The sequence below is a fragment of the Mustela nivalis genome (genome assembly GCF_964662115.1).
Source record: "Mustela nivalis genome assembly, chromosome: 3".
In the NCBI taxonomy this organism is placed as follows: Eukaryota; Metazoa; Chordata; class Mammalia; order Carnivora; family Mustelidae; genus Mustela; species Mustela nivalis.
Genome location: NC_139022.1, coordinates 138,679,738 through 138,693,081, shown reverse-complemented (window position 1 = coordinate 138,693,081; position 13,344 = coordinate 138,679,738). Strand labels below are relative to the sequence as shown.

General features: G+C 53.6%; 1 protein-coding gene across 6 annotated transcripts in view; it reads right to left on the bottom strand.

The window, feature by feature from the left end:
- Window positions 1-13,344, bottom strand: part of TNIP1 (TNFAIP3 interacting protein 1) — a 55,495-nt gene that overhangs the window by 24,664 nt on the left and 17,487 nt on the right. For 4 of the 6 annotated variants that reach the window (XM_082726220.1, XM_082726218.1, XM_082726217.1 and 1 more), the window contains 4 exons: window positions 4,656-4,827; window positions 3,356-3,490; window positions 1,925-2,010; window positions 505-588 (listed from right to left, as the gene is read on the bottom strand). In XM_082726220.1, the coding sequence (XP_082582346.1) occupies window positions 505-588; window positions 1,925-2,010; window positions 3,356-3,490; window positions 4,656-4,791 (441 nt within the window). In that variant the 5' untranslated portion in view covers window positions 4,792-4,827. The remainder of the gene's footprint in view (window positions 1-504; window positions 589-1,924; window positions 2,011-3,355; window positions 3,491-4,655; window positions 4,828-13,344) is intronic. The other 2 variants (XM_082726221.1, XM_082726222.1) reach the window with 1 other exon arrangement.

Below are 13,344 nucleotides of genomic sequence, written 5' to 3'. Positions count from 1 at the left end.
CAGCAAGCAGGGTGAAGTATGGAAAGAGGGTGCTGGGAGACACCCCCAGAGCTGGAGGAGTGTGTGTGCGCGCGTGTGTGTGCATAAACGCCCTAGAAGGGGACCCGGGAGGAGCACTGAGCCTGCACAAAAGGGTAAATCACCTGCCTTGAGCTGTTCGGGGCTTCTCTGGCCCTTTCTCCTCCCCCCAGGCTAGGAGCCCACAGGCCCAGAAGCTGACTCACAGTATGTGGAGGTGCCCAGCACAAGGCCAAGACCAGCGGGGCTGGCAGCCTGCCCAGGCTTTCTCAATGGTCGGGTGCATATGCGGCCCCAGTCGGGGAAGTCATCCGTCAGGAATTTGCATATGTGAGCGAGAAGCGCCCCCTGCCCCAGCCCCTTGTGGAACCCCAAGTGACTCCAGAGTGCCCCAGAGATGTGAGCGATCCTGTGCCTCTCTGCCAGTGCCAGGTGACCGAAACAGAGAGGAGACGCGGGATGAGCCAAGACCCGCCATCCACTCACCTTTGTGTTTCTGGCGTGGCCGCCGCTTGCTGGGGGAGAAGTCTGGTCATCGGCGGGGACCACTTCAAATTCGGAGGAGGTGCCCTGCACAGAAAGGGAGTTAGGGACTGTCTGAGAGAATACCACCTCCCCCCTCTGGGGCCTCGTGACAGAGCAGGAGTTCCTCCGGGCAGCCCCTCCACGCACAGGCTGCGCCCACAGGGCAATTCCACATGGCTTCCTGTGAGCCCCCACAGCAGGATTCCCAGCAGGTCTGCCCGCACCCCACTGTGTGATGTGAGGTCACTTTCCCCTCCACGGCCAGTTTCCTCATCTGTAAAACGGGGATGTGGGGCTAGTGATCTTGAACTGTTAACTAGCTCGTTAGGCCTTGCACGTTTAGAATGTTTGCAAATTCCAGTGTTTCTCAAAGCAACCTACAGAGAGATCAGAGGGCCCTATCCCCTTTGGACAGATGAGGAAACTGAGAGCACGTCATTAGTTCACGCAAAGGCGGGCAGCACAGATCGCAGTTAGCAGGGCCCATACCAGGGCAGTCCCGGGCTGGCCTTGCTGACCCAGTCCCAGAGACCGGAGTTGTGGACCAATCTGCAGTAAGGCTCAAGGATACGTCAACAAATATGGAGAGCCTTTCAGGAGTCACCCAACTGCAGGGTGGGTGGCCAAGGACTTTCAGACGATCATACCTGCAGCCATACCACGCAGGATGCATGGTTGTGTAACCGACAGGCCAATGGCTCCCCTCAACTAGGAACTGGCTCTGGGACTGCAGTTGAATCTGGTCTCCAAGGCCTATTCCAGCCCTTCACTCATCCCAGGAACGGGCAGACAGGCAGAAGGGTCTCTGCACTCAGCTTCGGCTGAGCCTCCCCACCACCAAGAATCCAGCTCGGGATCTCAGCCCCACCTTCCTAAGCATCCCTTTCACCTCCACTTCCCGAGTGGTCTGCACGACCTTACAGAATGTTCTTCCCTGTCTGAACCTCATTTGTAGGATGAAGACCCTACACCATATGACCACTATGGCCCCTTCCAGTCATAAGATACCAAGAAGAACTTCTCAAGGCATATCTGGAGAAAGTACTGTCTGAGCCCCCCGGAGAAGAAGAGTTCCAGGTCACATCTATTCAGTGTCCCAGCACTGTGTACAGTCAACACCCACTCAGCATTATGCAACTCAGTGGATGGGAAGAATGCCCTGTGCACCCCGGGGTCTTCCTGGTTAAGTGTTAACTATGACCTTCATCTGAAAACAGGGAAAGTGAGGCCCCAAGGAGACAGAGATCAACTTGCCCAGTATCACCTAATAAGTCAAAACCCATGCATTTTGACTTCAACCTTCTCTCTCCAAATTCCTGTATCTACCACAGGGCCCTTGAAGTCCAGGCAACTTTCAGCCATGGTTCCAAATGTAACTTACGCTGGATGGAGGTTTTTGGACCGGCTCAGGTTTGTCGCTGGGGTGTGCAGGGTCAGCGGGCGGTGCTGGACCACCTGCATCCTTTCCTGGAGAATTGAGAGCACATGGATAAGCAGCAGGGAAAGGGGGAAAACCCATGTTCCATGCCCTTGAGGACAGCCTGGGCCAGAAGCGTTCTCAGCATTCCCTACATGAGTCTGGGAAAACAGGAGGTGGTCCCACCGGGGGCAGGCAGCCTAGGAAAATGACTGGAATAATGGGGACAGAACCTGGGTGGAGAGACATCCCCTCTGCACTTGCTGGGAAAAATCCCAAGGTGGCCTCTGCTCCTCACTACCCTGGACATGCCTCCCTGATGACAAAGGGGACACTGCATGATTAACCAAGTATTTATCATCTCAGCCAGTACTCGGGACAGCTCTGTATCTCCACTTTCAAGTAACGAAAGGGGAAGCCAGGAAAGGTCACCAACCGGCCCACAGTCACACGGCCAGCAATGGCAAAACCAGGACTCAGACGGCTCTCCCTGATCTCCTGCAGCTGCTGGAGGGTGGCTGCATGTCCCCTCAGAGGGTGGGCCCGATGCCGAGCTGGGACTCCGAATTCACTGCTGAGCAGACCAGTGGAGGCTGGAAGCTCCCGCTGACTGTAGCGCAGTGGACTCTGGGATCATCACTTTCTTCACTAGTCCGTTCAGCGAAGGTAACCCCTAGTCAGCAGAAGGCCGGCACACGGGCCTGGGCCAAGACCAGAGGCAGGTTGCAGCAGAAGGCACTTGAGCCTCACATGAGGGGACCTTTGCTTTCCTGGTCCCTGACCTTGCCCTATATTCGGAGACACACCAAGGAAAGTGTAGTGACCCCACTCAGGACTACAAGCCTTCCCCCTAGTCAGTGTTTCCCCTTTAATAGGTGTGTAGGTACCTGACACCTGAAATACACTGCATCAGGCTAACAGGAAATCCAGATTCCTCCACAGGCCTCAGACTCCCCCGTGGTAAAATGGAACAAGTGGGGCCAGCCCAGAGAGCTTTCCACCCATGTACCAACTCTTGAGTGGCTTGAAGTGGCTGCCTGGAACTCGATGCCTGGTACACAGTAGCTGCTCATTAAAGATGTGCAGAACAAATATGCTGCCACAGACCCTAAGGCCACATCCTGGGTGCACTGTGACCCATCACTAAAGTGTGCCAGGGCCTCTGGAGTGCTGAGTCCCCAGCCACTTTTGGACAGAATGATTTTGAGGTCCCTTCCATGCCTGACCTTCTGAAGGATACTGGAGACAAAACACAATGAGGAGGAGAGTCTGTGGCCTCAGGACCAGTGGAGGCGATGTGGGTTTCTGAATGAATTCTGAATGAATGAGACCACTGCTCAGATCTAGAGTTAGGAGTCTGGGGAAAGGCAGCGGCCCACCGGGCCCCCCTCATACTTGCGAGCTCAGCCAGGTGGTCATAGGAAGCCAGCGAGGGAGACGGCGTTGGGAGCAGCTCGCTGTCCTTGACCAGCTCCTCTGCCTTCTGCCGCAGTCTGGATGCTTCCATCTGGGACTCTTCCAAAAGCTCCCCTGGGGAGAGTTACTCAGATCAGTGTACCCGTTCTCCCGGCTCCACACCCCAAGCCTGCTTCTGTGTAGCGTCTGATGCTGCGGGCCCTGGGCTGTGCCCCAACCATCACCCTGTGGGCTGAGTGCGACACACATCATTCCCGCCCCCCAAGCAGAGATGGGTAGGGAAAGAAGGGACCCGGCAATCAGGGGAAATGAAGTTGAGGGGAACTGAAAACAAACTCCTGGCCTCCAGGCACTGTCTTGCTGACCCATTCCTGCCATACCTGGCGAGGGACTCTACAGAAAGCCAGGGGCTTTCTGAGAGCAGCGATCATGGGCCCTGGGGCCTACCCACAGCCTACACCTGCCAGTCAGGGGCTGCCTGAAGGGAGATCTTTGGTAATACCACTACTCCTCTGGGCCTCAGTTTTCTTTCTACAAGTGGAAAATGGGGAACTCTCCTCCCCCTTGCCGAATCTGCCATTCTAAGCAGAGATCTGCCAAGCAAGGGGTAAGCAGTTGGAAAACTGGGGACCTATGCTCACCCCTCAAGGCCTACGGCCAGAAAAGGTGGCAGCAAAGGAAAGGAAGAGTTTCGGGGGTACGGAGAGCAAAGAGACTCCTCTGGACAGGGCATCAGTGAATCCTTCACACGGAGGAAGAGATAGCATCTGGACTGGTTCAGTCATAGGGACATAAGCAGACTTGCTCCAGGCAAAGGGGACAGCTTGAGCAAAAGCCAGGAAAAAAGAAACCAAAGGACCTATCCCTGCTTTGCTTCAAGCCGAGCTCAGCTCCCTGCTCCAACACTTGGGGACTGTGCCCTTGTTGGCCTGGTGAGGCCAGCTCTCCCATTTCTGCTGCTTCCAAGAAGATGAGGCCATTCTGTTTCCATGTGCACAAACTGGACCTTCTAGCTCCTCCCCCCTTCCCCACCCACACCTCCTTCTAGGTCACTAGGGTGTCCTGAGTCCAGCCCCCATGGCGCTGCAGAATCGGGGCCAGGGAACCAGGGCCGGGGACACTGCCAACATGCTACAGGAGTGTGCAAAGACAGAGCTGTAAGGCAGGAGTCAGCGCTGGGCCAGGAGAGGCAGAGGGACGGCTCAGCGAGGCACAGGCCAGCAGGCATGGCAGGCTGCAGGAGGTGGCTTGTAGGGGGCGGCAGCAGGCTCTGTTTTACCTAACATCTTTATCCCTTGCATTTTTTCCTTCAGGCGGGAATTCTCCTCCACTAGGCGCTCAAAAGTTGCGGAAGCCTCTCCCAGAGGCAGGCCGCCCCCGGGGTCGTAGATCCGGTATGGTCCTCTCCCTTCCATGAGGGTGGCTCAAGCCCTGCCGTGGCGCCCACGGGGCTGTAAGGACAACACAGCATGTGAGGGGGCTGGCCAGGCCATTGACACACCCTAGTCCATCAGCGCCCCCGCAAGGTGGTCCCCATCACCCAGGAGAGAGCACAGCGCTCGAGGCTAGCCTGGACATAGGACACCAGAACAGCAGAGTCACCCCCTTTGAGCCAGACACCGTGTCTCTATGAAGAGACAACCCCAGAGTGCCACCAGTTTCTTCAAGCGGCCTCACTGCCCTGCTGGTTCATTCGGAGCAGCAACCCACCCGAGGTACCAGTGGGGGCTACAAGAAAGAGCAATGCACTTGGGAGTCAAACCACCTAGTTCCTGTCCTGTCGGCAGGATCCAGAAGGAAAGGGACCCTACAGCCCCAGCACCCAGCTCCGTAGAGCTATCAAGTGAGTGCCTAGTGAACATTCAGTGAATGAATCAACAACCTCGCCATTGGCTCACTGCGTGATGGCGGACAGTCCCTTCCCCACTCTGAGGGGAAATGAAAGTCTTATACTAAATCAGTGATCTTTAGACTAAGACGCCCGGGGCCCTAAGGGATAAGCAAGTCAACCTAATCCCAGGTTTCATTTATAGGTACGTCCTCTTCTCTAAAAGAAAGAAGAAGAAGAAAAAACCCTGACTAATATTTCATATACTAACTGACACGGTCACCCTCATCCTTCAGTCCATATCGCGTACGGTCTGCCCCTTACAGTTCTAATGAACAGACGAATTTTCCATCCAACCGCTATCTACTCATGCCAGCCAGGGTTTTGTATCAGTGTGTTCAGTTTCATCTGCTTTATTTCATTTGATACCGCTGTGGGAAGTGGTCTCAGAATCCCAGTTCTGGAACTTAGTAGAGAAACGCCCTCCTTCCATTCATTCCTTCATGTATTATCTACTTTGTGGTAGGTACCAGACTGGGTGCTGGGAAAGGACCAGCTAATAAGACAGACAAAAAGCCCTCCTGGAGCTCGCATTCTAGTGGCCAAGACAGAAAGATGATAGAAAGAGAGATAAACAGGGTATTGGAGGTGACCTTGACCTACCTATGAACAAAAGTCAAGCAGGGAAGTATGAGGCAGGGACTTAAATTTTCAGTGGAGCTGTCAGGAAAGACCTCACAGAGAAGGAGGCATTTTAGCCAAGACCCAAAGGGGTTGAGGGAACTAGCTATCTGGGGGAAGAATATTCTAGGCAGAGAGAAGAGTTAAGTACAAAGGCCCTGAGGCTGAAAAATTGACCTGGCTTCCAGCCCTGCAAAGAGCTAGCCAACAGGAAAGAGCTCCAAAGGGCTTCACTGGGGCCCTCAGAAGGACGTGGGGCCCTAAAACCTCCCTTCCAAGGTCACCACCCCCAGAGCAAAAACTGCTTCAGTCAGGAATCCGCAAAGGCCCTTTGAGCACCCACACAGGGCTCACTGAAAGAAAAGAGGGAACAAGGACTAATAATGACGGCCCCATTCACTCATCAGGACTGATCATGACAGCCCCCTCGCCAGGCACCGCACTTACGGCTTTGGGGGCATAACTTGCTGCCTCAGCAAGTGAGTTAAATTAATTCCCTGCTACACGGGCTCCACATCCCCAACAAGACTCAGACCCAAGGGACGGACAGCGAGTTCCAGCCTGGGGAACTCAGGGAAGGACACTTGCCCAGCCATCAGGTACCCTCTGGGCTGTTTCCCCTACCTCATGCAGAAGAAATAATAAAGATTTTGCCCCAAGGGTCCCTATTACCATGGAATGACACGGGCCAGAAAGAAAAACAGCGTTCTGGTGAGTGGGACCCCTTCCTGAAAGACTGAGAAGCAGAAGACGAAGACACACTTCGAGAGGCAACCCACGCCCAGCTGGGCCCCACAGAAGCAAAGGACAGCTGCCCACACAGCCAACACAATAGTCATCACTTAGTTTAGGGGGGACTTGTTTTCGACTTGAAAAGGTCAAAGTTACAGCGCAGAGCAGTTCAAGCAGGCAAGTGTTCACTGAGGTACGAGACGGTGCGGATAAAGCACTTAGCACCATGACTGGCACATCACAAGCTGCTCAAGATGCTGGCAGACATGGGGGGCGCAGAGTCCTTCCTCTGTGCTCCCCTCTCCTCAGGGGCCTCTCCCGCGACACACTCACAGCCCAGGATGCAGGGTACAGGGCTGGTGTAAGCAGCTGTGCACCCGACGGAGAAGGTCCTGGAGGGGGAGCGCGAATGCTCATCTGTTACCAGCACAGATCTAGTGCCTGGATGGTGAGCCATGACCGAGAACAGAACGGAGTTCCCAAGGGGGGAAACAGAGGGCTAGAGGAGGCCTGGAGGCTCTTCTGGATCCTGCTCTCCCCTCTGCACTCGCCCTGAACAAAACTCATAGCTGACGTCATGATGTGGGCATGTTCTCTACTCTACTCCAGCCCAGCTGACCAGGGGCTCCCTGAGAGCAGGGCCAAGCCCACCCTGTCTGCCAGGGTTTCTTCAAAGCGGCCCAGAACAGACCTTCAGTAAGCCTCTAGTCAGAGACACTGAAGGACCAAAGGGGCCTGGGACCTGCCTCTGTGCCAAGAGGCCGTGAGAAAGCGTTCTCAGAGCACGACTGTGACCCGCCAACCAGCAGAACTCTGGACACTTCTGGAACCAGGCGGAGCACCACTGTGCTGCCTCAGAGATGCCCAGACATATGGCCAAGTGACGGAGCAGGGTGTGGGACACAGGAATTGAAACCCCATCTCCACGTCCTCCACACTGTGTGATGCTCAGGTTCTCCCTCAGCATTGGGGAGCTGACACGGAAGGGGGTTCAGGGAAGCCAAGCGAGGAGCAAGCAGGGCTACCCCCCCCCCAAATTGTGGCCTTGCAGGCAGAGCTCCGGGGCAGGGCACGAGAACAGGCTGGCAGGCAGTAGGCCAACAGAACCCACACAAAGCAGCCCGATGTGAGAAAACCCTCTCTGGAGCTCAGGGGAGCCACCCAGGGGAGGGCTGGACTTCTGGAGGGAAGAAACACAAAAAGAGAAATGGGGAATTTCCATGTCCTGCTGACCTCATGCCCAGATGGTCAGCGGCAGTTCCAGGATGACTGCCGGGCAGACAGGAACTCTCCTCCTTTCAGTGTTGTTTCTAGAACGTTTCCTGAAAAGGGGAATCATTCCCAGGATGACAGAACTGGAAGGGAATCTCCAAGGGCAACAGGATGACCCTTTAGCAGGCATCCAGAGGCCTTCTGAGGGAGGGGCTGAGCTGCTCTCCTGCCTCCTTGGACAGCTGGTTTCCGCTCACCACAGACGGCAGAATGTGTGTGGAGGCAGCAAGAGGAGCAGACCCAAGGCCCCGTGCAGGGCAGTACCGGAGGTCAGTGCCCAGGCATCCTGGGCTTCAGCTCATCTGACTCTCTCCCTCATGATGTGAGGGCAACAAGTCGGGGCCCAGACATGAAGACCAAGGCCACCCGACATGTCAGGACAGAGCTGGGACCAGAGGATCCTTGCTCTCTCTCTAGTCTTCCCATTGCCCTCGGCCTGTGTTTCAGCTCTTGCACTGCAGAGCTTTGGCCCATCAGAGACTGTCTTGTGTGATCATACATGTGCTGGTGCCGGCGGGGGTGGGGTGGGGGGGGGTGCGGGGCGCTCCCAGGCCCTCCAAAAGAGATGAGTCTGCATAGCCTGTAACATCTGCAAAACGCCTGGTATTTTCCCAGGCTTTGTTTTCCCGTCTGATTGTCCTAACAGTCTGGGAAGAAGGCAGGATGTCTGTTTGACAGATGAGGAAACTGAGGCCCACTTGGGAACATGAATAAGCTCAGACTAAAGGCATCGGGAACTGGCACCCGGGTGGCTCAGTGGGTTAAAGCCACCGGGCACCGGCTGAAGATTGGAGGAAATGAAGTTCCCCTTGCCCCCAGAGGAAAAGTCCAAGCAGATTTTTGGTACCAGAAGCTAGGAGGTCCCAGAAGGTCTCCCAGGCCACCTCCTTGGGCAGAGGCAGGGGCTGCCTGGGATGCCTGAGGGAGGGAATCACAGAGGGCTGAAGGGAAGCGACCTCTAGGAAAGGAGGCTCCAGACATCTACTCTGCTCACATCTACTCTGCTGCCTTTCACGGCCGTGGGCAAGTCTGTCCACTCTCTGCATGTCGGTTCCCTCGTGTGCAAAGGGAGGAGCCTGGACTAGAGAGAAAGCAGGGGATGGTGTCGAGCTGGCCTAAGGATCCACGCAGACCCAAGCCTAGCTCCGAGGCAGCAGCAAGGCAAGTAAAAAGAGGCGATCCGACATACTCAGGATGGCACAGCCATGGAGTCAGGAAGAAAGGGTCCCGACATGATGTGGGGGTGGGGTGAAGCTGGGCACGCAGCACAACACTGAAAGGGGCTCTGGAGGCCAGGCACACGCTCCTGAGCAGGAGCCCCACTCCTGGTCTGCCTGCCCCCTGGGGGCCTCATCGGTGTCTGCTGCTCCCTCATCCCAGCCCCATCTGCCCCGTCCACCCTGGAGGCTGCATGCCTTTTCTGAGCCTGGGCTGCCTCTGTGGCAAAACAAGGAAAGTAAGAGATTGTCGGACTGATGAAATTAAATGCAACGATACGTGTACGGTGGGAAGGGAGTTCTCACTTTCTACTTCTTACTTCCTGATTACTTGATTTACTCAACAAGAAACACATTCATTTTATAGTAATAAAATTTCCAAAGTAATAATGATGTGTGTATAGCACCTAGTTAAATGTCTGGCACGCAGTGGGTTCTCAGTAAAAGGTTGGGGCAGCCCCATAACTCTGCCCCACCAATTTAGGGCCAAGTCTCCCCCACTCCCAATCTACTCCCCTTTTTAATGGAGTTTTTAGGTTCCTCTGCCAGCTCAGTAAGCTAGGTTGTGACACCCACTTAATTTCTGGTAACTCCGAAAGGCTGTTAAGTAGGGACGCTGGTCCAACCACAGCCAATGAAGATGTGGCTCCCAAAAGCCGATGGACTGAGAAAACACGTTCACAAAAGACTGGGAAGCATCTGAGGTTCCTCTTCCTCAACGGTAGGTGGGACTATCCTACAACACCCCCCAAGGATGTGACAGGAAGGCATGAAAGCACCGTGCAAACTAAAGCAAAAATCTCTCCGTATTCATACTTCATGATGACCTCCGGTCGTTCCCCAACCTCCCATTTCATTGTCAGGGGAACTATGAACCCAGGGACACCCATCAGGGTGCCCGTCCTGGCTCCTCGCCATGAGCCAAGGACTTACTCGGTCTTTGCGACAATTCGGTAATAAAGAGGCTGCAGGCGTAGCATGTAATACAGGGAACTGGGCCCAGAAGCTGTGGGAGCAAGTCAAGGTCCGCCAAAGCGAACATGTGCCCCTTACTGATCCTCGGTTTCCCAAAAGAAGGGGTTTGTATTTGCAACACTAGCAATAACACAACACAAGGGATCCACTAGGCAATGTGTAAGGCCCTTTCTGGTTCTGACATTCTGGAACTTGCAATTTATTTTCACCCCCTCCTACAACCGTCTGACCTGGAGAAGGCTGCTCTCCTCAGCTCCAATCCCTCCTAACGCCCATGTGGATTTCCCTGAACCAAGAGTCCTCCTTCAAGCGCTCTCCGGGTGCCTTCCCCTCCACCAAGGGCAGTCGGAAACCCACAGATGATGTCTGCAGCCCTTCGCGGGGTCCTCCCCTCCACCCTAGCAGGCACCCCGGTTTCAGCCCAGCTTGAGGACTGTTTCCCCGCATCTCCTCTGTGTCCTCCCTTCCTCCCCTCCCCTGCCCAGGGAGCCCCACTGCCCCCACCCAGCCTCCAACACCCAGGCTCCATAGCACAGCCTAGGGATGAGGGGCTGGACTAGAGCCAACAGCTGGTCGGAGCCACTGAGAAAGAAGGACAAGGAGGCTCTGCTGAGGGCTGGGAGAGTGCCTACAGTTAAGTCCACCGCAGATCAGGCGCTGGGCTGCCGCTTGAGGCTCACCACCTTGTGTTCTTCTCACTGCACAGAGAGAAAACTTATCACTGTTTTCCAACAAGGAAACCCTTTTTGGCTAAATAGTAGTATCTCTAGTTTTCAGGTAAGGAAGCAGACTCAGAGAGGTGAAGTCACTTGCCTAAGAACACACAGCTGGTAAGCAGCAGAACAAATAATTCGGGCTCTATGTGTTCAGGCTCCAGCACTGATACCCTCTCCGCTGGCCCGCACAGCCTAAAAGACAAGGGGCTGAAGCTCAGTAGGAGAAAACCAGTCCTGCATCTGGCCGGAACAGACTCCCAAGTTCCCAGCCCCTGCCTCTACGTACCTCTAATTTTGTATACAGTCAGGTCCCAGTCTGCCCCTGATCCCCTGCAGTCACTGAGGCTTAGAATCTCAGGCTGCAAGGAAGCTTCGGGGGAAACGCAGTCCTGTCCTTATTCAGTCACCAGGGGAGCCAAGGGACTCGAGAACCATCTTTAGTGACCCCACTTCCTCCCTAAGGACCCTCCACCCCACCCCGGTAGCCAACATTGGCTGTAGTTAGACTACTCCCAGTTCTCCCCCCACCAGTCCTTACACGCTGCCCTCTGAGGTTCTGGAACCAGGAACACCATATTCCTCTTCTCCAGTCCAGTCCTGAAGACTGCAGCATTCTCTTGAAGCTAATCGGACCCTGTTTCCTGTGCTGTTCCTTGAGGGACTGGCCTGCAGACCCTTCCCTATCCATTCCCCTCAACCTTCTCCCACTAGCCTATCTGTAGCAAGTCTTGAAACTGGATACAACACCCAGGTGTGGTTTACCTGACCAAACAGAGGAACTTTCACCTCCACCTTTTTAGGTATTATGTTTCTATTGATGCAGCCTTGGGCCCCCCGCAGCAAAGAATGTCCTTTCTCAATGATATCAATACCTGCTTGCATGTCTGATTAGCTGAGAACAAAGTGCTCTTATAGAAATGTATGCCTTGAGGTTTAGTTATCTATACAGCCAGAAGTTACTGCCTGAATCAGTAATCCTCTATCTAAGAATCTAGAAATCTCTGCATCACTGCCCACAGGGGCCGAACAAAGAGGTGCATTGTGACCTGCTTTGTAACAGCAAAAATGTCCTACATGTCCACCAGGTATAATGAGCCACGGTGCATTGAACCACTGGAAAACTATACAGCCATCAAAAGAATGGGGCACACTGCTTTGCAAGGACATAAAAAGATGTCCATAAAACATCATTAAGAATAAAAAGCAAAGTATAATACTTTTTTTAAGTTTATTTAATATTTTTTAGTACTTATGACCTGGAGACCAAGAGTCATATGCTCTTCCAACTGAGCCAGCCAGGTACCCTAAGATACTATTTTTTTTAACATACAACTACATACATGTCTATATGTATATATGTACATCTATATGTATATATACATATTTGTGCATAAAATCTTAAATGTGCACAGGAAAAGGTTTGGAAAGTTACATACCAAACTGCTATTGGTACACAGCTCTAGAAAGGGACCTAGGATAGGGACCAGAAACCAAAGAAACGTTTATTTTACCTACAAAATTTATACTCTTTACAAGGGAAATCTACACCTGTTCTACTGAAAAAAATTCATTCAAAAATATAGTGGGAACAGGGGCAGTGCAGAAGGAGAAGACAGCTTGCGCTTTTTACTTTATACCTTTGGTATTGGTTGAGTTTGGGGGAGTTCCTTCAATGATAATGTTATTTTGTAACTTTTTAAAATACGTTTTAAAAATATAAGTGCCTTGGGGTGCCTGGGTGGCTCAGTGGGTTAAAGCCTGTGCCTTCGGCTCAGGTCATGATCTCAGGGTCCTGGAATGGAGCCCCATGTTTGGCTCTCTGCTCAGCGGGGAGCCTGCTTCCTCCTCTCTCGCTCTCTCTCTCTGTTTGCCTCTCTGCCTACTTGTGGTCTGTCTGCCAAATAAATTAAAAATTAGATATAGATATAGATATATACACACAAATATAAGTGCCTTGACAAGGTCAGAATAATAGGGGAAGGCCCATTGTTCTGGCATCAAATGAGGCTGGGGGGGCCACCGGCAGGGGTGACAGCTCATTACGTACCTGCCTCATATGGACACATAAGGCTGAGGGATTTGATCATCAATAAGGAGGAAAACCCAGGAACGAGTTTTCTAGTCAGTGGATGGAAAGCTGGCAACTGCTGGGGAGAGTTTCAACCTAGAATCTACCAGAAAGGATCTGGATTCAGGAAGGCCAAGGCTGGCCTTGAGGAGCTAAAGATGGGAAGAGAAGCGGCAGACTCTGGATAACCACCCTGAACTGGAACCAGTACAGAGCTCCCTACCCACTGCTTGTGGGTCCTCACACCAGGTACACCCATTTTGCTGGAGAGGAAGCCAAGCCCAGATAGGTACATGACTTGGCTCAAGGCCACACAGTTCCCAAGGGACGAAGCAGAACCCACATCTGATCATCACATCACTGGTCCTGCCCTGTACTCTTTGCCGCCAAAAGCTCCCTGAGAAGACAGCCCCGGCAACCCCAGCCCACTTTCCTTCTACCCCATACACGACTCCGCTCAGCTTCTGGGATTCACAGAT